Source organism: Podarcis tiliguerta (assembly GCF_965153285.1).
Source record: "Podarcis tiliguerta genome assembly, chromosome: 7".
NCBI classification, from domain to species: domain Eukaryota; kingdom Metazoa; phylum Chordata; class Lepidosauria; order Squamata; family Lacertidae; genus Podarcis; species Podarcis tiliguerta.
Window position 1 is genome coordinate 74,691,722 of NC_139540.1, and position 27,118 is coordinate 74,718,839.

Genomic DNA, 27,118 nt, shown 5'->3' on the forward strand with positions numbered 1-27,118 from the left:
CATCCAGTTTTGATTTTAATTTTTTGTTTAAAAAGTTTCTGTACAACTTTACAAAAAAGAGAAATAAATAGATTACAATGGCAGTTGCAATTATTAAAATTAAAACCAAAGCCAGATTATGGCTTAAGACGGACTGCTATGTCTATTTTGTAAGGGATGCAGGCTAGGTATGTTTCAACAGGCATAAATCACAAAGAGAAACATGGATGGCTGAACATCCATGCTAGTTCACTTATGCACAGAAAACCATCAATGACTTAATATTTCACATATTGCCTATGTCTTGGAACTCATTTAAAAAAGCAGACAGTTATTTTCTGTCAGGTTCCGGTCCAATTTATGACAGTTATTTTCTTCAAAGAGGAAAAACACACACACCATTCACTCAGTTATTGTACAGAAAGCAATAGACAAATCTGAAAATTCTAAAAAGCGGAGATCGACTACGGGGCAAAATAACACTTTGGCATCTCGAACAAACAAAACAAACCGTCTTTTGAAAATGTCGCCTTGTTTTCCTTATCCAGTTTGCATTTCAGGAAATGAAAATAGTTTTACAATCCTTTTAAAACCAGCAAGACTTCCGAACTAGGTCCTAAGCTAAGGCTCAAGTTAATGACACAGTGATAAAACCCCCCAACCCAGCCCCCCAACCCAGCCCTGGAAATCCCCAACACAAAAGTCATAAAGTTCGCCATACTATGAATGTGCTTTTTCTATATATTTATTACAGTTACAACAGGGGTCCTCATAAATAGTTGCATAAAATGTTAAAGCCACAACATTGCACATGATATGAAATTAAAAAAAAAAACCCAAAACAAAACAAAAATCCCAAAGTGAGTGCATTTACAGTATTTTCTTCCTGCTGTATACTGCTTGACGATAAGAGGTTGGCTTAAGGACACCAAACCCAAGAGTTCTTTTCTGATAGGTCAAGCCAAGGCTGACCTGAACTGAAGACCCACACAGTGGTTCACCACCATTTAGGGGGAAGTTATAGGGAGGGGAGAAGAGGGGGGAAATTAAAGAGACACAGGTTGAAGGCAGGTAACAGTCTATTTACAAGTAAGGCCTACATTTTATCAGAGCAAAATGGTTCATTCTATTTGTATGCAAAAATCTTGAGGTTGGATGCACTTTAAAAGCAGAGTCCGATCTCAGTGCACTGCTATGCAAGATACACACAGGCGAGGCAACTGGAAAGCTCTATGTCCAAGTCCAAAAAAATAAAATAAAATCAGATGGGTCAAAACGGACACCATCTGGACGGGCAGCCATTTTGTTCAGTCGTCTTTTAAGTGTCAGTGTCTGTACCTTGTCTCTCAATACCAGTGCTTTGAACAAAGGCATATTTTTCCCCCTCTGTCTAAAATCTTGAAAACGCTAGTTAAGATCGGTTGCAAAATTTCAATTCTCGTCAGACGTTTTTAAAAAAGGATTTTTATTTTTTTTGCAGAACCCTGAATTAAAATACTGTAGTAAGTGTCAAGTTCTTCATTGCCTTTTGCAGAGTACAATGTTGCAGTCCTCCACCCCAACATAGTTTTGCAGTGCTAGTCCCAAGTACAACCGTGCTTAAGATTTACTTGGAATGCAATTTCCACACGATGAATACGCTAGCAGCTGATTGGCTTCTGTTTTTCTTTTTCCTTCACCCCAAATTCAAGTCAACAGCTGATTGGCAGGAGAGCTTCACCCGCAGTTTAGCTGACAGGTGAAAGAGAATGAGAGAACACATCAAAGATAGGTCAAACTTTTGGCAAGAGCCTGCTCTGTAAGAAGTTTTTAATGCTACGAATGGGTCGAACATCGTTCTGGTGTTTTCGCCGCTCAATGAATGAAGTCAGTCTGGCTATGTCAATGCTGTCAGCACTTTTGGCACTGCCTGGCTGCAGCCACTGCTCCTGCAGAGCCAGTGCAGCCGACGGGCGCTTGGCTGGGTCATCCTGCAATAGGAAACAGACAAAATCTTTGGCCTTCTGGCTTACTCCTTTGAAGTAGTCGTCTGGGAAGCTAAAGTCTAGGCGGCAAATGTTCAGGCAGGTTTCCTCTACGCTTTCGTCCAGGAAAGGAGACACGCCGCTAAGGAGAACGTATGTGAGCACTCCGAGGCTCCACACATCTGAGGTCAGGGAGACAGGATTTCCAAGGATAATTTCGGGAGCTGCAAACTCTGGGTTCCCAAGTAGCTGGTGGATGTGGTACGTGGTGTTGAGCTGGACTGCATCTCCAAAGTCAGCCAGTCGGATCGTTGCTTTGGCCAAGCTCTTGTCCACCAGAATGTTTTCAGGCTGGAAGAGACGAAGAAGGGGAAGTTGTCACTTGTTACGCCAAGCAAAGCGCCACATGTTAAACAGCCTCACCCGTAACAACCTAACTTGTACTTTCAAGCCTTAAAAATGTCGGCACGATTGTCAGGAGTGCTCTGATGGTGTTTCCTGCTTGGCAGGGGGTTGGACTCGATGGCCCTTGTGGTCTCTTCCAACTCTATGATTCTATGATTCTATTCTATGATTTCTAAACGTTCGACAGATTCCGAAATGAAACGCACAGCAAAACGAGATGAGCGTATCATCTACACATTTAATGTACGAGAGGAAAACTTAAAATGCTATGTGAGAAAATACTTGAATGCATCTCGCAGCATCTTTTTATTTTGCTAAAAGCAGCTGCTGGGAAGAGCGGTTGTGGAGGGTGATCAGAACTGCAAACTAGGCGGTTCTGCATTCCCTCAATGCTACAGAATAATAAAAAATGCTCCTATTGAAGCTGCTGTTAGCCACCTAGGAGAAAACACAAAGGAATAATACAAGAGCCTTTATGTTTCCTCCTCTGTGGCTAACAGCAGTTACTGCTCTCTTTTGCAGGGATGGCGGGGAGATTTGCATTAGGGAATTGGAGAGGGTAAAAGTCAAATTTCCTTCCACTTCGTAGATAGGTTGCCCCTGACGTTAAGAATTCTGCAAACCAAATATTGTGAAGTATAGATGTGAAAGTCCCAATAATTTCTCTTACTTTAAGCATCAAGGTACGGCATATAGAAAGAAAGCCAAGTTCACTTTAAACAAAAAACCAACACTCAGCAGTTTGCTTCCTTCCAAACAAAGCATGAGTAGAGCAGACATGACTGAGCAGAATGCTGCTTGTTCACGCTAAGCATAAACCGTGGCTTACAGGGATGTGTACACAGCTGTCAAGGGCATTTTCCAGCCAATGGAAGGCACACAACAGATAGTTTATGGTCAAAGATAACTTAGTTGCTTCTACAGCTCTGGATAGCTATATGCAGCAATCTAGTGTCCTGGCAACTCTTCCCAGGTCTGCATCCTATGGAGCAGTTGCAGCAACAGGGGACCACTCCGCCTCCACCACTTTAAGCACCTCCCCCTGACAGGCAGTGCACACGCAGCCAGAGACTACGCCTGCGTGGAAGGTTTTGCCTCTGCTCTTCCCGCTTCATCTCTCTCCTGGTTCTGGGGGAGAGTGGTGCAGGAGAGGGTGGGGCAGCACCCAGCCCTCCCCTTGCCTGACCAGCGTCTTCCTCTTTCTTCCATCCTCCAATTCTTGCCCCCTGGCTGGTACGGGTCCCCCCAACTCACTGCTCCCCTCTCCCAAGTCGGGCTCCAGCTCGCTTGCCCCAGATGCCCACTCATTAGCGTCCTGCCAGTCCCCGACATTAGGTTCAATGTGGGCTTGGGCCACAACTGTACATTGTTCCTTGAGCTGGCTTCCTATTCACACAAGGCTCTCACAGCACTTACAGCCTTTGTGCAGTAAGGAGATGGGACTGGGCTAATAATATGTCCCCTGGATGCACCTTGTTTCTACACACAAGACTGGACCACCAGCTAGTCTGTCAGAAATGTGCAGATGCTCTGAAGTATATCCTGGTATTGACGGTATTTGGGGGGAGAAAAACCTGTTATCCCGTTCACCTTTAGGTCCAAGTGCACTATTCTGCAATTGTGAAGATACTGTACAGCATCCAGAATCTCCCCCAGATACAGCTTGATCTTTCCTTCCGTGAGGTTTCCCCATTGCACGATGTAGTCCAGAAGGCGGCCCTGGTTAGCACTATGAAAGCATAAGTGTCATGTTAATCATCATCAGCTGTCCACATTCGGGTGGTGGGGGGGCGGGGAAGCAAATGATTTAACTCTGCTGCATGGTAGAGCTAGTCCTAACTATTATAGAGGGGTGTGTGTATGTAGAAATAAATTACCGTGTTTTTTGCTCCATAAGACTCACTTTTTCCCTCCTAAAAAGTAAGGGGAAATGTGTATGCATCTTATGGAGCGAATGCAGGCTGTGCAGCGAATGCAGGCTGTGCAGAAGCCAGAACAGCAAGAGGGATTGCTGCTTTCACTGTGCAGTGATCCCTCTTGCTGTTCTGGCTTCTGAGATTCAGAATATTTTTTTTCTTGTTTTCCTCCTCCAAAAACTAGGTGCGTCTTGTGGTCTGGTGCGTCTTTATAGAGCAAAAAATACGGTAACTATTTTTTTTAACCCACACAAATCTCATCATGAAGTGAGAAATCTCCACTATTGCTCTGTGATTAATTGTTCTTAGGATTAACTTGAAGTAGAAATGTAGCCTGATTTACACTCAGGTGTGTATTTATGAAGACGTACTGACAAAATAAGTGTAAAATTCTAATCATGTAAGATTTTCCTATCTTCAACATTTAACATCTAGAAAGCAAGAGCATAACATATTGGCCACGTTTGAATGTAGAGCTAAGCCATTGTTCTTCTTGTTGTTTAGTCGACTCTACACATGGACATCACCAGATGGGCAGCATCGAAATCAGATTGATTATATTCTCTGCAGCCAAAGATGGAGAAGCTCTATACAGTCAGCAAAAACAAGACCTGGAGCTGACTGTAGCTCAGATCATCAGCTTCTTATAGCAAAATTCAAGCTTAAACTGAAGAAAGTAGGAAAAACCACTGGGCTGGTAAGATACAATCTAAATCAAATCCCTTATGAATACACAGTGGAAGTGAGGAACAGGTTTAAGGATTTAGATTTGGTGGACAGAGTGCCTGAAGAACTATGGATGGAGGCTCACAACATAGCTCCTAAGCCATAGTTTGTTTAATTCATGGTTTGTCTGAACACCCAAACACATTCTGCACAAATAACCACCATTTGTTCTGCGGCAACAAACCATAACTTGAAACCGTGGTTTGCTGTTAGCTTATCAGTTTCAGCTTGCTTTAAATGTGGTTTGTCATCATGTCTGAACCAAGGATTCAGGCGTAATCCTGGTTCGTTTGGCATCCCGACTGAGTGGCTTTCCAAGCAACCAGATGTGTGAGGCAAGAGAGGCTAGAGGGATGCTTGTTTGCTTGATGTATACCCCGCATCTTCCTCCAAAGGAGTCCAGGGCTGCAAAAGTATCCATACTAATGCTATTAAAACATATTTTAAAATGGTTTAAAATCCCCTTCCAAAAAAACTAATGAAAAGCAATCACCCGCTCTGCAACTATTAATTTCAGGGTTGCCTGGGACAGAACTTTTAGCTTCCAAATACCCTGGTAAACAGTAATGTTTACATTTACCTAAACAGGAATGTATTTCCCCCCCTCAAAGTTAATAGCGAGGAATAACTCGCAACATGCACACATTCAGTTTTATGTGCTTAACAACAACAACACACACAAAACATTTAAAAGGGGGCTAGCTTCTTGGAAAAGAGACTTTCGCAATCCCACCCACCATTCAACTCAACGTGTTTTGACTATAAGCAATTTTGGCATTGGTGACTATCCCTTGAACGCAACCCCTGCGTAAGTTGAGAGTCGTATGTATCACCAACTTCACGTAGGAGCAAAATATCTGCAGGTTGCAGTAACAGGACTATTGCCTGGTGGGAGGTGGGGAAATGGTAAACCTATATTATTATATTTTGTATGTGGGGTTTTTATGTCAGTATCATTTGGGAAGGTTCTCTTTCTGTTTATTATATTTCCTTGGTAGTGAAAGAGGTTGGCTGGGGGGCCCAAGGAATGCTTGGTTGTGTTTAGTTGGCTGCAGTGAGATTTGTTTGCGTGTGGGTGGGGGGTGGGGGTCAGGTTAACCAGATTGTTTTGTATGCTGTTGGTGGGTTTTTGTTGTCGTCTTGCTGGGCTGTGTATGTGATAAAGGAGAGCCACACTGGGGTGAAGGCATCCTCTTCTATTTGTCCCCGTGACAGTTGCAGTCTATTGGTTAGCTTTTCTAGTAAGGCTGTTTCCCATACAATTTGGTACCATTGGTCCATGTTCATTCCTGACTGGTCTCTCCAGTGTCTGGCTGCTGAGAGTAGGTGGATTATACGGTCTTTATCATGTGAGCGTTCATGATGCTCTTGGAAAATGTTTAGTGGGGCAAGTTCTGGGTTGAGTTCTAATACCTGTTATTTTGCATATCTCTTTTAGGACTGCTGTCCAGAATGGTTGGATTTGGGGGCATTCCCACCACATGTGCAGGTATGTGCCTGTAGAGGTGCTGCCTCTCCAACATTTTGGTGTTATTCCTGGGCGTATCAATGCCAGTTTCTGTAGTGTTTCTGTAGTGTTAGGTACCATCTGTAGTGAGTTTCAGTGTGAGTTCCTTTCTTTTGGCTGAGATGGAGGTTTAGACCACTTTCTAGTCCATTGGGTGGGGTTAATTTCATAGCCTAGGTCATGCTCCCATTGTTCGTTGTGTCAAAGAACTGTCAGGAGAAGATTTTCAAAGGTGGTCAAGGGCCTAGTGGCACCTGATTTTACTGTTGGATTGTTTAAGAAGGTGTGTAGTTGGTGCTGTGTTAGCCAGGGTATTTGGGTGTCTCCAAGTATGTCTTGTTTTTCTTGTGTCAGTATGGGTTTGTTGTTTTTGTGAAAGTCTTTAAGACGGTGTAGGCCTTTGGCTTGCCATGTTTTTATCTGGAGGTTTTGTGCTGTGTATTGGGATAATGGGTGATGAGCTAGGGGGGTTAGCGGGGCTGGGGCTGGGAACAGTTTGCCTATTTTTTCCTTCTATGTTTAGCATTATACGGATTTTCTTTAGATGTTATATTGTTTTGGTTGATTTATTGTAGTTTTAGTGCATTTTCCTTTTGCATTAATATTCTGTTGACCACTTTGGGAAGAATCTGGGCCCAAAAGGGGCATATAAAATAATCCACAACATAACATTAGGTAACATAAAAGGGCACACACATCTCTAACACCAAGATGTAACTGGTGGAACTCTCAAAGGTGTCCAGGAGGCCGACAAGCTGAGGGTGTTGGAGATTCTGCATAACTCCGAGTTCATGGGTGACCTGATCTCGTTTCATCAGTTTCTTATTTATGAACTTAGCGGCTACTTCTCGCTTGGTTCCTTTCTGATCGCATCTCTTAATGACAGAAAACCTGCCCCTGCAAAACAAACGGTGAAAGGAAAGTCACCTCCACACGGCAAGGAAGAGAGATGTATTTATTTTCGCACCCCACACTTGCAAACATACATATTCAAAGCTGGTCTTGAACTATTAGAGAAACTTTCTCCCTTTGAAATGCAACTAGATGTCCAATTTCTGAGGCACTTACAATACTAAATAATTTTTAATAATAATAATAATTTATATGAAGTACCGTATTTTTCGTCCCATAGGATGCTCCGTCCCATAGGACGCACCTACTTTTTTTTTGGGGGGGGGGGAATAAAGGAAAAAAAATTTCCCTTTATTTCCCCCCCAAAACCAGGTCGGGGAACAGTGGGATGGCGACGCTGCGCCTCCCCGCTGTCCCCCAAACTTGTGGGGCTGGCCAATGTCTGCCCAGCGCGAGGGGCGCTCTGCTTCAGGGTGCCCCACGCGCCGGGCGGCAGGCTGCGGACACCTGCGTGAAGCACGGGGCGTCCTCGGGAGGGGGCCCCGTGCTCCGCGCTGCAGGCTGCCGCCCGCAAGCCTTGCGCTCCCGGGGGAGTTCCCCCCGGTGCGCAAGGCTTGCCGAAACCTGCGCAAAGCACGGGGCGTCCTCCGGAGGGCGCCCCATGCTCCCGCCCGCAAGCCTTGAGCTCCGGGGGGAGTTCCCCCCGGTGCCCAAGGCTTGCCGACACCTGCGCGAAGCACAGGGCGTCCTCCGGAGGGCGCCCCGTGCTCCGCGCTGCAGGCTGCTGCCTGCAAGCCTTGCACGCCGGGGGAACTATCGCCGGGTGCGCAAGGCTTGCGGATAGCTTCCTGGAGCCTGGAGAGCGAGAGTTGTCGGTGCGCACCGACGCCTCTCGCTCTCCAGGCTTCAGCGAAAGCCTGCATTCACCCCATAGGACGCACACACATTTCCCCTTCATTTTTGAAGGGGAAAAAGTGCGTCCTATAGGGCGAAAAATATGGTATACTAAATCAGTCTGGGCGTGTTTGTCATGTTTTGGACAGTCAGGTGTGCTAGTTAAAAATATGATGCTCTTATGATAAGTGTATGTATCAGTATTTTCATGTGAGCCAGCTATAACAGGGAAATACAAGAACAAAATTAAAACTCAGAGTTTAGAGCTACATTCATGAGTAGAAAGCTGCTCTTATGAAGACCTGGGCTCATATGTTCCTCCCTACCTCTGGGCCAGGAGGGGTTCATCAGAATTAAGTTTCATTTCTCACAATTCCTGGCTCATTGTCTGAACCAGAGATGGTGGTTTAAAGCAAACTCTGTTTAGTTAAACAAGCCAACTGCATACCCCATGGTTTGGCTTGTTTTGAAAGTGATGAGTTCACTTTAAACCATAATCACATGCAACAAGAAGTCGATCATAAAAAGTGAAACCAATTCTCCTGCCTATGAATGAACAGAGAAGAGGAGCACAGGCTTGATGTTCCTTGCAGGTTCCTTTCTGCTTGTGCACATTAGCACTAAACTATGTTGTGTGTATGCAGCCTCTCTGAATGCACATTGATCTGTCCAAAGATCCCCCAAAGTTCAGCTTATTTTGCCCGATTCATATGTAACCAAAATGGTGTGGAGGCGATTTTACAATTGCCTGATCTCATTCTGGTTTGGTAGCTTTTGCACATTAATGTTAGCTGAATGACATGATTTTTCCTTAGTGGAAGTTGCTCCAATGCATGACTCAGGTTTTAATTAATATACGTTAAGTAATAACATTGTTTTAGGCTACTTTTCATACCCCAGCACCAAAAGCTTAGAGTTTACTCTTGCCATGCAAACTCTTTTCTAAGAAAGCACTTGATTTCTGCATTATCAGGGTCCTTGAATGTATGCTAGAACAGCTGAATGCCCATCTCAACACAGAAGTCATTTCTTTCCAAAAATAGGCTGAATCATACCTGCCAAGCTCAGCCACTTCACTGTACAGGGAATCAAAGTTATCTTTCCAGGTTACTATGATCCCATCACTTCCAGGACCTGAAAAGTGGAAAAAAAATAATCTAACATTGAGCATTTAACATGTGAAAAGCATTGCTCTCTTTATTCTGTGCCTCCTTGCCACAGAGACAGACCCACCTAAAACTCGTAGACTGGCTGAAGATGAAACTGAACCCATATCGTTTGCAGCTACACAGGTATAAATACCATCATCTTCTGTGGTCACACCAATGATTTTCAGAGATGCTTCTCCCAAATCACTGCAAAATATTATAAATTTGTAAACATGTGAGATTTATAAACACTCAACTGGTATTTATGCTCACAATCATTTAGTCCCTTCAAAATATTCTTTATGCTTTCTTGCCAACTATCTCACAAATCCCCCTTTTTGACACAGTATAAAGCATGCAAATGAAGAAGCCACAGGTACCTGTATGAGATGCTGTAATGACTGTCACTGCTCAGTGTGTTATGTTCAGGACCTTTCCAAGTTACTGAAGCTTTGGGACGACCACAGACTTTGCATTTCAGAATGACAGTCTCTCCTATCTCACATGTTGTCTCACTTAATGGTATTATGAATTCTGGGGGAACTGGGAAGAGAAGGAAACAATTGCCATTAAAGAGTTAATTCATACATCTTCTCTGTCACTTAAATACATGCAGTTTGCATGTTACCTCTGCGATACGGTTAGTGCCAGTACAGTTTAAGTCTGGTAAAAATATAGGGCAGCATATGCCTTAAGGCCCATTAGGATGTGTGTGACCTATATAGAGACTAGGAACGAACCCTTAGATCTTATGTTATTTGTTTCTATTTCTCTTTATTGTTCTGGTTCTATAGGCTGCCTCTTAACAGATTTCTCTGTCTGGCTCCGACATGGAAATTAACTGAAAGCAAAAGGAGGAGAGGAGGAAGTGATGAAAAGGTTTGTCATGTGGGTTCCTGCCTAGTCAAGGGGGACGGACACAATTAGTGCACTGTGTCTCACATTCTGCTAGGAAAAAATGTTATTTCTCAGATGCAGCCACTCTTTTTTTCCTGTGACAACGCAATGTTTCTCATGACTTAACCAAGATATTGGAGAAACTGTATCTCTGCTATTGCCTCTCTGATAAAATACATCTCTACATTTAAACTGAAAAGACTTTAGTCAGATCAGGTGGCTCACACATCACTGACTACTGTTCAGCACCAAGGCCCATTTCTGGTGCCCACTGGTTTGGCCATTATGGTATTTAGAAAATGTCTGAAGAGGGATTGCATCTACGACTCCCCAGGCGTTTTGCAGCCCCACAGATAGTTCCCTCTGCTGGCTTAGCAGGCTCACCAGCCGCATTTTAAATGCATTTTAGACTTCCTCTGCCTTTGTAATGAAAAAATGTATTTTCATACTATTGGCAACAGTGAACTTAAACACAACTTACCATCATAAATGTAGTTGGGGTTGAGAAGCTGAAAAGGGAAGTTGAAAAATGTTAGCATTTCGAAAGTCTCCAGACATTTCTTAAGGACAATAAGGTTAAAAACTGAAGTCTAAACATCTGCCAACTGTTGACACAGAAGACTGTGTGCAGTTGTGCTCAATGATGTTGTAAGGTCAACAATCATCAGCATAGCCAGGTGTACTTAACATATCATGATCAATAGACAACGTGGTATTTTCTGTGCACTTGTACTAACAAAGCTTTTCCCACTACATTCCCTAAAATGGAACATTTAGAGACCAGCAGTGAGATTTTTATGCCAAAATGTTTCCTGAAAAGATAAAGCAGTACATTGCTGACTGACAACGCCACCAAGAAATATCCCCTTTGCTGGGTCTCTGAAGACGTACCAGATTACAATGCCCCCTGCTCCTCTGAAGATCTAATCTCCAGGTAAAATTCAGGCAGGTTGAAAATCTTTTTACACTCCCTTTTCATTCAGCACAGGAATTGTGGAGTGCTCAGAATCCTGGTGGGTCCATGGTGACCAAATATCATCTGTGACATCACCCAACCATGGTGCCAGTATGATGGCTCTATGATATTACAGTGGTACCTTGGGTTACAAACACTTTGGGTTACAGACTCTGCTAACCCGGAAATAGTACCTCGGGTTAAGAACTTTACCTCAGGATGAGAACAGAAATCGTGCGCCAGCGGCGCAGCAGCACCGGGAAGTCCCATTTGCTAAAGTGGTACCTCAGGTTGAGAACTCTTTCAGGTTAAGAACGGACCTCCAGAACGAATTAAGTTCGTAACCAGAGGTACCACTGTACATGATGATGTTATACAGAGAGAATTTTATTCACTACAAGTCTAGCCCAAAGTATTCTCACCTACAATGGTTCAGAAATGCTCCCCCCCCCCCCCGCTTAAAGTGAGTAACAGTTCCATCTATTGTTCTGTTAGAGCTGTATGGAAGTGATATTTATATAACAGTTTGTCTTGATAATATATATATATATATATATATATATATATATACGATATTGATAATATATTTGACTTGAGAACTGCCCTTTTTGGGGGTACTGAAAATGTTTAAAATGGGGTGTAGAAGTATGGATCTGGATTTATTGTAGGAAGTCATGGCAAAGGGATTTATTTGATATTAAAGCTTTGTAAACTTTTGGAGGCTTCTGTCATGCACCTGTGGTCTGTTATGGATGCTGCATCAGATACACAAAATTCTGCTGGAAAGAGATTATTTATCTCTTCTTACATAATCTAATATCCTAACTCATGGTAGTAAAATTAGTGTCAATACACTGAGGAAGCGGTTGTTACTACTGCTTCTGAAAGGATTAATTAGGACTCAGAAAAGATGCTTCTTTTAACTTCTGAACTGCGGATTGATGTTAAAGGCGGTTTGGCCAACATAGAGCATGTGCACTTCTGCCTTAAAACTGCTAACAGGTCAAGAATATTTGTTGTTCTCTGAGCAAACGGTTGCTTCCTGTGAGCTCAACCTGTGTGTTCTGAAAGTTGACTCATGCACTCCAGAAAAAATGAAAGTGAGTAATATTCCCTGTAATATAACTCCCTGAACAAAGCTGAACGAGCTTTATCTGTACCATCTGCAGTCTCTTTGTGCATTTTGCTGTTCCATAAGGAAGGAAGGGGTTTGTTGTTAAAAGCGGGCAGCCATTCAGTGTGCAAAATGCACTGAACGAGCCCCACCGGTCAAAACCTTGTGCAAAGATGACTCTGGCTTACACAACGGGGCTTCTTCCTCCCTTGCCACTGTGTCCCTTGAAATTGGCTCAGGGACAGATGGGGGTGGGGGTGGGGATTATTTCGCCTGGCAAGCTGCTGAATTCAACCATAAGACAATGTACCCCTATCGTTTTCCAACATGAGGTCCTTAGCAATGCACAAACGTAGCTACTACAACTATGAATTATGGTGCTGGAGAGCAAGAAGATCAAACCTCTCCATTCTGAAGGAAATCAGCCCTGAGTGCTCACTGGAAGGACAGATCCTGAAGCTGAGGCTCCAATACTTTGGCCACCTCATGAGAAGAGAAGACTCCCTGGAAAAGACCCTGATGTTGGGAAAGATGGAGGGCACAAGGAGAAGGGAAGACAGAGGACAAGATGGTTGGACAGTGTTCTCAAAGCTACCAGCATGAGTTTGACCAAACTGCGGGAGGCAGTGGAAGACAGAAGTGCCTGGCGTGCTCTGGTCCACGAAGAGTCGGACATGACTAAATGACTAAACAACAACAAAGCTACTACAAGGTGTCTACTGTTCTTGTTCAGGCTGCCAACTTTTATTGGTTGTTAATGGTTTTCTTAAAAGCTGTTGCACCTACTCTAGGGTCTAGGAGTCTTGGTTGACCACAAACTTGACATGAGCCAACAGTGTGACGCGGCAGCTAAAAAAGCCAATGCAATTCTGGGCTGCATCAATAGGAGTATAGCATCTAGATCAAGGGAAGTAATAGTGCCACTGTATTCTGCTCTGGTCAGACCTCACCTGGAGTACTGTGTCCAGTTCTGGGCACCACAGTTCAAGAAGGACACTGACAAACTGGAACGTATCCAGAGGAGGGCAACCAAAATGGTCAAAGGCCTGGAAACGATGCCTTATGAGGAACGGCTAAGTGAGTATGTTTAGCCTGGAGAAGAGGAGGTTAAGGGGGGATATGATAGCCATGTTCAAATATATGAAGGGATGTCACATAGAGGAGGGAGAAAGGTTGTTTTCTGCTGCTCCAGAGAAGCGGACACGGAGCAATGGATCCAAACTACAAGAAAGGAGATTCCACCTAAACATTAGGAAGAACTCCCTGACAGTAAGAGCTGTTTGACAGTGGAATTTGCTGCCAAGGAGTGTGGTGGAGTCTCCTCCTTTGGAGGTCTTTAAGCAGAGGCTTGACAACCATATGTCAGGAGTGCTCTGATGGTGTTTCCTGCTTGGCAGGGGGTTGGACTCGATGGCCCTTGTGGTCTCTTCCAACTCTATGATTCTATGATTCCTTTCCTGAGTCCAGCCATCTTTTTTTCCTCATGAAAACTTTCCCCCATTCTTCCCTCCCAACACAAAAAAATACACTGCTATAGTCAACCCAGGCTTTCACCCTTTACCTGAGAATACCTACATCAGAGAGTTCCAATCTTAAACCTTCACTCCTACTACCTATTCCCACGTGAAGTTTTCAACCACGGCTCTAGTTGCATGTTAACGACAGATTTTGAAATACAGAAGGTGCAACCCACCATATTTCTGCAAGAATCTTACTAACTGATATCCCCCCCTTTAAATGGTATCACATTTACAGTGCAATCCTAATAAGACTGAGTTTAATGGGATTTACTCTCCAGTATGTAGGTTAGCCTGTACAGGGATACTCAAATCTGAATTATATACAGTTGCCCTAAAACACGACATGAAAACAGGTCTTCAGCACTTTGTATCTCTAGTAATGAAAGGTAGAAAAGAACACTGGTGCAAATGTATTTCAAGTAAAAAAAGTACTGTTAAAGTGAGATACTTGTTGTACTGTATAGACTAAGAACAACTAAGAACACGAGGAAGAAAGGTTACCTTCACGGAAACCTTATTGGCAAGTCCATCTCGAGATTTACGGTAACCATTTTCCAGCTTGCCTTCCCTTTTGCTGTCTTTATCTTTTTTCTCAGATTTCTTCCTTAGACGGAGTGCTGTGTGCCAAGATGACGACTTCCTGAAGCCAGAACACAACAGCATTGTGATTAGCTGGACCCTTGCCTTGGAAAACATTAAAACATGCAGAAGGAGGAACATCTGACGGATAATCCACCAAACAGTGAGTATACGAACAAATGATCGATGAAATGACATGGTTCTTCTGGTGGCCTTGACTCAAAGAGTATGAATTCTGTCATCATTTTTACAGGAACAACTAGTTTGAGCCTAGTTCTTGCTGCATTTGTAAACCTGTGTCTAGGCTGCACCCTTTCGGACTGCAGGGCTCAGTTATTTTTTCTCATCCATACAAAAAAGTTTTCTCCCATAGAAAACTATATATCGGGAGAAGAATTCGAGCTCAGCTTCCTCTTTCACATGTAAGTTTTCTTTGTGAAAAGATCGATTTATTTTTGCATGAGAAAGCACTCTGTTATGTAAGCTCCCATCTGCGTCTAGCTTCAACCACTCCAGATTCTTCACCTCAGTGAAAACTAGGCCTCAGACTTACCTTTCCACGAAAGAAAAAAAAAAAAAGGGGGGGGGGAACACCTGTGACTCTTCGAAGGCCTGACCCATCTCTGCCTCCTGGGATTCCTCTTCCCTGCTTCTGACATTGATTCTATACTTCTTTCTGCCACAAACTCTCCCTGCTCACTAAGCCCTGTTACCTCTTCAGCTTTTAACATCTCATCTTCCCAGTCTTCTCACTGTTGTCCTACCACCAATCTCCAGTCTCTGAGCCTCCTTCCCTTGGGGGGTTCCTCAACTGGTTCCTCCCAGCATGCCTTTGTGTCCAACCAGTCCATGACAGCCAGCCAGGTCTATCACGTGCCTGTTTTCCTGCTGCAACAGACCAACACAGCTACTCCTCTGGGGTGCATGGCAAACTAACAATCTTACCAAAAATGTCCACCTTAAAAGGAGCACCCGAGACACTTACTTCATTGTTCCATCGGGGTTCTCAATGGTGACTGCACTGGTATGCCCCAGGACATAGCCGGGGATCCAGCCCTCGGCTGCGGGGCACTGGTCAGTGGCGGCTCGGAACACCAAAAACATGTTCTGTTGGTTGCTGGCTAGAATTTGCACGACTTCTCCTTGGTAGACATTAATCTCATCCTCCTTCACTGCCGTATAATCGTGTGTCACCAGCATGGTGGAGATATTGCTACTGCTGCTACTTTCACTCTGTCGGTGAACCAATCAGGTAGAGAGAGGAAAACAAGGAGGAAAAAGGAGACAGTTTACAAAAATACCGGGGAGAAGGGGGAGAGAATGCCTCTCTTCCGTGACATTAGCTCCTAAGAATAGTCATTTCAATAAGCTTGTATTAAACGAACCATATGAGTACTGAGATTTTTCAGAATCTAGATAGACCCCAAGGAGCTGTTATCTACTAAACAGAGCAAGTAAATTAAACTGACCAGTAGTTGGAGGAGGGCTTATGTTCTTAATATCCCATCATTAAGTGTGAACCTGTTATTTTTATGTTCATGCACTAATCATTTAGCCTCCTTTCTTAAGGACAGGAAATGATGCACGTTTGGGCTTAAGAAAATCTCTGTAAACCTTCCATTAAACAAACAAGCACCAGCCTGTTTACTCATCAGGAGCTTAAAAGCAGTACCCAACAGCAGCTTAAGATATTGGTTAGTAAACCAACATTAAATCTCAGTCCCCCATTTCAGAGGCAACAGGGAATTGCAATTTGAAATAGCCAAGTTAAAGCTGGTGAGTAACAAGTGGTGTGGGACTGACACTACCTTCTGGTGTGATAAGCTATGGTTTAGTGGGATCATTTTATCAGGAATGGCTCACTAAGTCACCTTACCCTGCCTTTTCTAGAGTTTGTAAGCTGCATGCCCTGCCCATCCCAGTGCTGCTAAATTCATTCTGTCCAGAAAGCACTGGATAGTACCCATTCTGGGCTGAAGAACACCAGATGCCTGAACTATTAAAAAAAACAACCCTACATTTTTTTATTTGGCTGAAATCAGAGATTGGCAGTAATTTAACAAATCCCCAGATTCTGCAAAAATGACTTGGGGACAAGATGTTTCCAGCCACTGATACAGGGAAGTATGTCGTTCCTTTATCCCAATACAATATCTGGAAAAGGAAAGTTAATTGGGGAAGAAATATACTGCTAAGCCTAAAGGGGAAGGTGGTGTTTCCATTAATGGTGAGATTCCTATTTCAAATGTTCCTGTTTGCTGGTGAAATGAACAGTATCCACCTTTAGTGAATGGGTGGTGGAGGGAAAATTATTATTTCCCCTATGTGTAAGAGTCTAAGAAGCATTTTTTTAAAAAATTAAGGCAATCTCCCTTCAAATAACTGCCGAGTCCTCTTAAAAGATTTGTTTTGCTTTAAATTTAAGCCACTTCTGGCTATTTGCCTGATGCATAGGTATAATCTCGAACCCAAGACAGCTAGTTCCTAGTATGAAGCTATCCGCCTCTGCAGCACATTTTCTCCATATGGAGAAATGGCATTCCCCCCCCCCCATGCAGCATATTAAGAACACATAGAAATACTACCTTGAACAGCCCCATCCCTTACAGTGAACAACCTTTTTTTAATGCTGGCTGCCAAGCCGACATTTCCCTAAGCTATGAAAACAATTTAAGGAGGTATGCCAAAGCCAAATCAAATAAATATAACAGGAGCTCAGAAACAGAACAAACATGCAAAGCGGAATTTCTTACCCTACAGCTACAATACAGTGAGTGAAAGAGGAAATCAGAAGAGGTCTACATTGTTAAAAAAAAATTCAACCAAGTAAGTGCATGCTTTCAAGAAAGGTTCTGAAGGCCAAGTGATGTGCGATCGAGGTTGTGCGGAAGCTGTGAAAGGAGCTGAAGAAGTGTACCACACACTTAAATTGGGGTGTGGGGTGGGGGAAAGGGTGTGGTTTTAAGACCAGCATCGAGTTTGAGGATGCAACTATTGCACCCCCCCTGAAGAACGACTATTCTGAAAATAACAATAGGTGTCCTTTGACTGCCAGGTTGCATTTCCAGATTGGCAGCTTTAAAGAAAAGGAGCCGAGGTCTGCCGGCCGACAACCTGATCTTTCCTCGCAGAGCGGGCTGAAAAATGAAATCTCCAGGTGGCCCCAGCGCAGCGCTTCTTAGAGAACAGAAGGTATTTAGCTTGGAGGTTTGATTACGGTAGCCTTCTATTTGTGTGCACTAAGTGTATTTATCAGGGTTTATTTTTGTGATGCTGTAAGATTCCTTGACCAGGTACGGGTTTTTAAAAGACAGCAAGTCAACAGAATGCTTCAGCTCAACCGAAACACAGGAAGCGCAGCCTAACAGAACCTCCATGTTCTCTGAATACTGGATGTCGGAGAGTTCAGGGGAGAGGAGTGGAGTGTTGAAATCATGTACTGCCATGTGGGTATCTTGGGTTCATTTGGCTGGCCACTGTTGGGAACAGAATGGATCTTTGCTTTGATCCAGCGGGGAGATTCTTATTTTCTTCAAAGTCTCGCTGGGGTGGCACGGGGGGTGAATTGTATGCATGTATATGAACGGCAGAGGAATCCCTAAGCAAACCTGCCTATGGAAAAACAGGTGAGGCGCAAACTGAGCTCCACCAGGGCAGCTGTACACAGAATGTTAATTTGTGCCTTTGTGTTAGAGGGGGAGAAAGCCAACAGCAAGTTAGTAGAAACCAGACTAGCAGATTTTCCGCCCCCCTCCCAGCAGAGGTGGAAGTCACATTTAGAGTTAGAAAGGCTTTCTTCGTGTCTGTATACATACTGCAAGTTCATGTCTTATGTATACACACAGAGAGGCGACATACGTTTCTACTGAGATTTGCATAGAAAGACTGGGAGCGATTGATTATTATTATTTCAGAGCAGCGGTGCAGCACCAGAGAGCCAGAAGTTAGTACGGAGAATGATGGCAACGCACAGGAAGGGAGGAGGAGCATGGGAAGATTTTTTTGTTTTTAGAGGAGCTCGCAGGATAGAAGCGCTCCAGCTCTTACCCCATTACTCTGGGTGGAGTGTACTGACTGCTCGCTGGTCGAGGAACATGTGCTCATGCGGTCTGTGTCCTTGCTGTGTGAAGAGTGGCGGTGGACCTGGCGCTGGAGGGAGTCACTGTCCCCGGGAAAAGTGAAGGAGCCGGGGCGGCTGACAGGGGATGCTGGGATGGAGCTCCAAAAGGAGCCCTTCTGCAGGGGGCTGCTGGGAGGAAAGGCTTCCTTGCCAAAAGGAGAAGGGAAAGTCATTGCGGGAGGAGAGTTTATTGGCGAGACGGCTCCGGGCCTCGGTTTCCCCAGCGCCAGCGATCCTACGCTGCTCCTCGAACGGATCTCCTCCGAGTTCCCGCGGCATTCCCTCTGATCCGCGTCTGCCGAGCCGCAAGCGCTTCCCGATGCCTTCCGGGGGCTCTCCATCGCCTTCATCTTGGGGATCTTCTCGGGTTCTCTCTCTGGACCGTTCTGCTGAGCGTTTGGTACCGGGTGCCTGCCTGCCTGGCTAAGGCCAGCCTCTAGGGTGGTGGTGGTGTGGGGAGGCAGGGAGGAATTGTGAATGGACATACCTGACATCTTGTCTGCCTCTGCTTGGACTGAGGCTGCAGAGGAGACCAGGACTGGGGAATGGTGTCGGACCGGCTGCGGGATCCGGGAAGGCCTGCTACGGCTGGAGCTGGGGATTCCAGGGCAGGTGCTAGGGCCACTGCTATTGCTGCTGCCGCCGCCGCCGCCACCAGGACCACTGTGGTTCCTCTGGTACTCGATCGGTGATGTCAAGGCTGAGAAAAGCAAGAGGGGTTCACACAAAAATGGAAGGCAATGCAAAGCCAGTTGTCAATAAGAGTCTCAAATTCAGTTGCCCCAATAACAATACAGTGAAACCTTGGCTCCCGAATGCTGAAAGCCCGGAAGTAAATGCTCTGGTTTTTGAACGTTTTTCGGAAGCCAAAAGTCCAGCACAGCTTCCGCTTGAGTGCAGGAAGCTCCTGCAACCAATTGGAAGCTGCGCCTCGGTTGTCAAACATTTCGGAAGCCGAACGGGCTTCCGGAATGGATTACGTTTGACACCCGAGGTTTGACTGTATCTTCTTTTGCACAATCGCCATGTTTTTTGGCAGGTATTACTCACACCATCATTCCCAGATAAAGCCAAGCAACTTAAAAGCAAATATACTCATGGCAGCAAAAAATTCTGATGTATTTGAAAAGGAAAACAATACTATTTATGAAACAACTGTGATTAAATTAACATTGCGTTGTGTGAGTTACTGAATTACAGTATGGACATACTATGGACAACTTCTTATTTGTCCAAGAATGTCGAAGTGAAAGTGATTTTTGCTTTGACGATCTATTTATATGAAATAGTGGCATTATAACAACCATGTGAATTAATTTTGGGTGGATGAAAAAATGGGATTATCTGAAATATGCATCTGTAAATCAGACTATGCTATCTAGGTATTTTAAACTGAATAAATTGTGGGACATTATTTAGGTTATCTGTGCTAAAAAGAGGAAGTCAGGGCTGGACAAGATATTTAGCAGAAGTTCTTTAAAAAAGGAAGATGGACATCCACTCTCAAATATAATTAATTAGCAAGCAAGCAAGGTAAGCAAAACGACATGACAAACCATTACGGCTGGCTTTTAGAAATTTAGCTTCAGTGTGATTCTGCATGGAAGGTTACTGGGAAGGAACTTAAAGCTTCTGACAAAAAGCTTCCACAAGGAATGCAAAATTATTAGCTCCGTCAATGAACTCAAAATACGGAACCGTGATGGAGGGGGACTTTTAAAATAGCAAGACAAAGGAAACCGTCTGGAGAATTAGATTAATTCTGAAACTTTAAGTAGGAAGTAGAAATGAAGTTCACTTTACCATTTAGAAAATTACGCTGGTTTTCCAAGATTTGGTTGATTTCGTGGATCCACATTTGGCGGACTCCTGGACTGGTGGAATGCAAAACAAAAGTCTCCATAACATCACCTGCCCTTGACGTTAGTGCAAATTTACAGGGATCGTTGTCTATGTTTTCCTCCAAGCACAGGCCACTCACCTTCATTAAAAAGAAAAAGGGAAAAGCTTTCAGAAAATACTACTTTTGATCAGATGGCATGTGGTAACTTAGCAGGAGCACCCATGTCGAGGAATTCCCAATAAAGACCACTCTGCAAGAAGGTCACAACTATACACAGCCAAAGCCAGAAGCAACCTCAGAAAAGGCACTAGCAATTGGAGAACTTGTTGCACCAGAGCCTATTGGCACTGGAGTTCGGGATGCAATGCACCAGAGCCTATTTGTAACACTCATTTCTAGTCCATTTTGTTCACAGCCCAGCCCACACAAAGCGTCAAACAACAACTAATCCAGAATGTGGCAGCTAGACTGGTGACTGGGAGTGGCCGCTGAGACCATATAACACCGGTCTTGAAAGACCTACACTGGCTCCCAGTACGTTTCTGAGCACAATTCAAAGTGTTGGTGCTGACCTTTAAAGCCCTAAAAGGCCTCTGCCTGGAATACCTGAAGGAGTGTCTCTACCTCCATAGTTCAGGTCAGACACTGAGGTCCAGCTCCGAGGGCCTTCTGGCAGTTCCCTCCCTGCGAGAAGTGAGGTTACAGGGAACCAGGCAGAGGGCCTTCTTGGTAGTGGCGCCCGCCCTGTGGAACGCCTTCCCATCAGATGTCAAGGAAATAAACAACTCTCTGACTTTTAGAAGACTTCTGAAGGTAGCCCTGTTTAGGGAAGCTTTTAATGTTTGAGGTTTTATCATGTTTTTAATATTCTGTTGGGAGCCGCCCAGAGTGGCTGGGGAAACCCAGCCAGATGGATGGGGTAAAAATAATAATAATAATAATAATAATAATAATAATAATAATAGTCATGTCTTAATTTCAAGTCTTCAAGCAAATCTCACTAGCCTACCTAGACAGCCAGTGTTATGTTAATCATTCAAAACAGCCTGACAGCAAAGAAGGAAAAACGCACCCTCTCTTAAGTTTCTAAAAACTTCCCTCCCTGCTTGCCAAGGGAATTTCTGAATTGCCCCTGCACAGAAGAAGCCATTTGCACTTTGACACCTGATCAATTTGTTAGTGATGAGGGGGAATTGCTCGAAAGGCTTCAAATACACCTAGAAATGAGAAAAAGTGCTAAACCAGGGAGTAGTCGTGCTCAACACCAAACGAATGAGACAGTGCCTCTTATTCTCAGCATTCCACGTGTCCCTACAGATTTGTCATTACCCAAGCAAAGTAGGAGCAGGTCCTCTATGACTGCATCCCATGCCACTCTGGTATGAAACATAAAAGTGGGCTGGTGGCCTTAACATGGGAATCCTCAATCCCATTTCAAAGGTTAGGAAAGCTGCAGAATGCAGCAACAGGGAAATTTGTTGCAGGGGACAGTCAAAGGAGGAGGATATCACAACAGCCTTGTAATTAACAGCTTGCCTGGTAGACGACAAGGAAATTCATGCAGGTAAGTGAGATGATAGGGACGCGGGTGGTGCTGTGGGTTAAACCACAGAGCCTAGGACTTGCTGATCAGAAGGTCAGCGGTTCAAATCCCCGCGACGGGGTGAGCTCCCGTTGCTTGGTCCCTGCTCCTGCCCACCTAGCAGTTCGAAAGCATGTGCAAGTAGATAAATAGGTACCGCTCCGGCGGGAAGGTAAACAGCGTTTCCGTGCGCTGCTCTGGTTCGCCAGAAGCGGCTTAGTCATCCTGGCCACATGACCCGGAAGCTGTACGCCGGCTCCCTCGGCCAATAAAGCAAGATGAGCGCCGCAACCCCAAAGTCAGCCATGACTGGACCTAATGGTCAGGGGTCCCTTTACCTTTACCTTTACGTGAGCATGATGGCAAAGGAGGGAGGGGTCATGTCACCCCTTCTGTTCAAGCTTGTTTGGTTTCTGTGCTGGCTACAGAAGAGGGATAGTTCCCTCTTCTGTGATCAGCAAGGAAACAGTGGAGTCCACCAGTCCTCTTGGGAGAAGGCAACTTTTAAAATTCCATGCTTACTTCCCTCTTTGGCCAGCATGGAGATAACAGGCTACTAGTCTCTTAGCATACTAATAATTTTTTGCACAGGCCAGTAACTTGTGCGGGCTCTTTTGCAAGGCTGAGCTACAAAACAATACAAGATGCTGCCAGTAACTATGAACAACCTCTTTCAGTCCAACTTTCATCTCAGGTTAACATTTAACAGCAGGCCATTTGCCAACTTGCACCTGCTCCTCTTAGCTCCGCTGAAACACACAGTAGTTTTGCATTAAGTGTGCTGCAATAGCTAGAGTGCTGGGTTTGGCAAACCTAGAATCAAGTCCCCACTCAGTCACGAAGCTCTCTGCGGTGACCTTGTTTGAATCGTTTTTCTTTCAACCCAACATCCGTCACAGGGCACTGGTGAGAATAAATTGCTACTCTGCGCTCCCCGGAGGAAGGGAGGGATTCATAAAATTCCATTCCAGGTTAGTTTGCTGACAGACTAAAGCGCTCTCTGCAGCAATTTTTGGAGTGACCAAGCACAGCTTGGGATCTTGACTCAAGTGTGAACAAACAACCCAGAAATCAAACTCGGGAAGTCGTTCCAACAGATGAGCCAATAAAGGACACAACATCTTCACATCCAGTTTGCGAAGCGAGTTGTTGAGGCCACCTGGTGGGAAAACGCACATTTACAGCTTCCAAGTATGGTGAGATAAGGGTGAATCATACTGAAAAGGGCAGGGAGGTCAAGGGGCCTGATCACAATGTGTGCGCTATGGACACATAAAGGGGAGGAGGGCGCACTGCTTCACGGAGTAAACCTTCATGGAGTTTCAATATAAACATAGATATTGATTTATATCTGAGATTAAAAGATGAACAGTGGGAATGTGCATGAATAAAATGGGGTTTGGAAAAGCACACCAGCACAGAAAACAGGTAAAGGAAGTACAACAATCATTTGCAGTTGACGTATGGGGTTGAGCAATGTTATGTTGCCATAAATCAATAAAATTCTTTATGTCATTAGACAGATTCTTAGAAGAGGCACATCGTTCACAAGACACCATCTACAATTTCCAGACTTACTATGGGATGGTCCAGCATTCTAAATGCTGGCATACCTGATTGGAACAGTTTTGATATATTAACTTATAAAGCTTTGCCAGACACATGAGAGTCTTTTAAAATTTGACTCCTAATCAACTGCATTTTGCAATTTCCCCCATAATTAAGAGAAACCACACCTGACTGTGTTCCAGGCCTTTTGGCTGGTTTGCTGCAAGTATTTCCAATTTCTGGCTATAATAAGCATTTGTGCTGCAGCCAAAGTAGGCAACAGAAGTTAATTCCTGCTTTGAAATTCACTTAATTTCTCTGAAAACCATTTCCTAAAACCCAGTCACTTTAGGGAGGCACTTGAGGGAGCGCTCCCACTGTGCTCAGGAGGCTTCGGGTTGCTTTCGCTGAAGCCAGGAGAGCAAGAGGGATCAGTGCGCACCGATCCCTCTTGCTCTCCTGGCTTCACTTCGCTGGAGAGGCGCTGCGCAGGGAAAGCTGGAGAGGGAAAGCTGTGCAGCGCCCCTTCAGCGAAGCGGTAGGAGAAACGGAAGGGGCGCGGGGATTCGAACCGTCGACCTTCTGATCGGCAAGTCCTAGGCTCTGTGGTTTAACCCACAGCTAGCTTTTCACCTCCTGATCATTGGTATATTTTCACTAAGCTTTGAAATAAACCCTTTCCCAGTGTTTTTTGCAGAATCAGGAGATTAATCTCAGAGGAAGGGGACACCCCCCCTTTAAACAGACTATGAGCACAGTTGGATTAGAAACTGTTGTCAAAATGGAATTGAACCCTCAAGCCCAGAAAAAACATATGCAGAAGACTTACCTTGATACTGTTTTTAAATAAGAATCCTGGCGTTGAGAAGCCTTTCTTTTTATCTAGTGGTTCACTGAATATAACAATCTGTTCAAACAGGAACACCCGCCTTTCTTTGCAACGTGGCAAGAGTCCCGTTTCCTGATCTGTAACCATGAACGTATCTTGCAGCAACAGCTTACCCTGGGCAACAATTTTACCCTAAAAAAGAGAGGCCAGAACAAGTTGAGTCAACCCGTTTTAGTCCATCGGCTGAAATAAGTCCGATAAATGTCATTTGGAACGCTGGGCACCTTTCCAGTTAGGAGTTTGATCTGGCCTTCCACAAATTGTCATGCAGATCTTTTTGGGAAGAATAAATAAGAAGAGTTTGTTTTAAGAGCCTCTGCGCGTTCTATGTTGAGCTTAGGGGTCTGCTCTTGTTGTCGCCAGTTCACTTTGGTACTATGGTGTTCTGTTAATGCCTGCTTGTTATGAACTGATAAACTGTGGACCTCTTTGGGTAATTGGGTTATTTGAGAGGCTATACCTCTAATTTGTTGGAAGATATGCTCAACCGTTCTTGCAATTAGAGTTAATTGGGTGCTCTCCCTACTTGTTATTCCTTCCTCTCTGAGCGGCACAGGATCAACTTGCCCCATTGCTGGATCCAGTTCCAGCTGAAACAAGTAGCTATATTACCAAAGAAAGTATGGCTAACAACGTTTTTACATTCCACATGGTTATGTGCAACCAAAATGGTCAACCAAAATGGTCAAAGGCCTGGAAACGATGCCTTATGAGGAACGGCTAAGGGAGCTGGGCATGTTTAGCCTGGAGAAGAGGAGGTTAAGGGGTGATATGATAGCCATGTTCAAATATATAAAAGGATGTCATATAGAGGAGGGAGAAAGGTTGTTTTCTGCTGCTCCAGAGAAGCGGACACGGAGCAATGGATCCAAACTACAAGAAAAAAGATTCCACCTAAACATTAGGAAGAACTTCCTGATAGTAAGAGCTGTTCGACAGTGGAATTTGCTGCCAAGGAGTGTGGTGGAGTCTCCTTCTTTGGAGGTCTTTAAGCAGAGGCTTGACAACCATATGTCAGGAGTGCTCTGATGGTGTTTCCTGCTTGGCAGGGGGTTGGACTCGATGGCCCTTGTGGTCTCTTCCAACTCTATGATTCTATGTTACTGAGAATTAGTGCTGCTCTCCGATTCAAACTATATCTACATTCTTATGGTGCTCTGCTATATTTATCCCTGAAGGACTGTAGCCTGTAGAAGACCGAAGTTGGGAATCCAAAGGGACATGTGACTGATTAAAAACAACAACAAAATGGCAGAAACAGTGGGATCAATACAGTTAAGATCATAGAAAGAAAATCGCACAATCTCTCATGGTCATCAGGAAGCCTCTTCCCATTCCACATGATCATGGGTTGTGTGCACACTTCCTTTGGGAGACATCTCGAAATGTCACAAGCAAGCAGCCCCACTCGTTAGCAAATGTACAATTTAGTGGGGTTCAGCAATGCAGCTCCTTACTTCCATAGCTGTCAACTTTCCCCCTTTTTTTAAGGGAAATTCCCTTATTCCGAATAGGATTCCTTGCAAGAAAAGGGAAAAGTTGACAGCTATGCCTTACTTCCACCTGATGTATATCATCTGAGCCATTATTACACAACAGCCACGTGAATTTGGGCTCACTGCATTATCTCTGCACATTATATACTGGCTCTTGTTCAAACAACAGTGACATCCAAGATGCATAGGTCAGATGAGAACAGGGACTAATCTACATTGGTGAGTTATAACGTTAAAATGTGTTATAAAAATGTAACACCAGAGGGAGCTGTAGAGTAGCGATGTGTTGCCAATGGGAAATTGCACTGGGAGCTATTTTTTAATAGCATTTTCCAGATCAGTGTAGATCCAGCCCAGGCGCTCTAGGAGGATAAACAGGGACAGGGACAAGAGACCATGAGATCTAAGTTTGGGTGCAAGCCTACAGTGGCACGGTTCCCTGTACTATTCCTAACCTTATGCTCTGCCCACCTGCCAGCATTACAGTTCAGGGACCTAGCAGGGGCAAGCGAGCGAGAAGGCTACTTCCCTATGGTCTGTTTTCAACCTCTAGCGAGAAAAAGGCACTTTAATTGGATTTTGGGAGTAATTTTGAAGCTGAAACAAGTCCAAATGTTAAGAGTACATGCACTTATTCTTAAAATGCTTCCAGGTGACTCGAAACCAGATTGAAATGGGAGGATGCTGTTTGTGAAGAAAAAGGTGCCCAAACCCAAGGAAGGACTTACATCAAATCCTTGTAAACGACCAACATTCATCATGTCGTTGCACCGTTTTGGGACTATACACATTACATCTACAGCCCTCTATTGAATCAAGAGAGAGAGAGAGAGAGATTAGAACAGTCAACTGTGCAATGCCTTTTAGTTATTCTTTTCAGATTCTCTAAGGTGCCACTACCAAGATTGATTGCACACATCAAAGATGCAGGCTATATAATAAAATTTGTTGGGAGACTGCTTCTGGGAACACCCTGCCCTTTCCTGTAATCTCCATGATGAATTCTCCCAAAGTGATGGACCTGCCATTTTAACCATTAATTCCAGAATAAATCCAATGTGGAAAAACAAAAACAGAACAATCTTTGTGAAGGAGGTCCACAGACTGCAGACAGATACAGAAAGAGTGCTATAATTCTGCTACAACAGCTGTCTTGATGCTGGCATAAATATTTAAGAAAACAG

The 27,118-nt window shown here is 44.3% G+C and overlaps 1 protein-coding gene and 1 long non-coding RNA gene across 7 annotated transcripts in view; one reads left to right on the forward strand and one right to left on the reverse strand.

The window, feature by feature from the left end:
- Window positions 1–708: 708 nt before the first annotated feature.
- TRIO (trio Rho guanine nucleotide exchange factor) overlaps window positions 709–27,118 on the reverse strand; it is a 257,003-nt gene continuing 230,593 nt past the window's right edge. For 5 of the 6 annotated variants that reach the window (XM_083449240.1, XM_083449242.1, XM_083449241.1 and 2 more), the window contains exons 45-57: window positions 26,663–26,740; window positions 24,379–24,570; window positions 20,380–20,557; window positions 18,504–19,276; window positions 15,442–15,689; window positions 14,379–14,517; window positions 10,770–10,797; window positions 9,772–9,934; window positions 9,477–9,598; window positions 9,299–9,377; window positions 7,194–7,394; window positions 3,939–4,077; window positions 709–2,294 (exon numbers count right to left, since the gene is read on the reverse strand). In XM_083449240.1, the coding sequence (XP_083305366.1) occupies window positions 1,752–2,294; window positions 3,939–4,077; window positions 7,194–7,394; window positions 9,299–9,377; window positions 9,477–9,598; window positions 9,772–9,934; window positions 10,770–10,797; window positions 14,379–14,517; window positions 15,442–15,689; window positions 18,504–19,276; window positions 20,380–20,557; window positions 24,379–24,570; window positions 26,663–26,740 (2,883 nt within the window). In that variant the 3' untranslated portion in view covers window positions 709–1,751. The remainder of the gene's footprint in view (window positions 2,295–3,938; window positions 4,078–7,193; window positions 7,395–9,298; window positions 9,378–9,476; window positions 9,599–9,771; window positions 9,935–10,769; window positions 10,798–14,378; window positions 14,518–15,441; window positions 15,690–18,503; window positions 19,277–20,379; window positions 20,558–24,378; window positions 24,571–26,662; window positions 26,741–27,118) is intronic. The other variant, XR_014513332.1, reaches the window with a different exon arrangement.
- LOC310681658 lies at window positions 4,104–26,722 on the forward strand. Its single transcript, XR_014513458.1, has 5 exons — window positions 4,104–4,210; window positions 4,482–4,961; window positions 14,474–14,619; window positions 17,525–17,648; window positions 26,587–26,722. It is a non-coding gene; the product is annotated as an uncharacterized lncRNA (long non-coding RNA).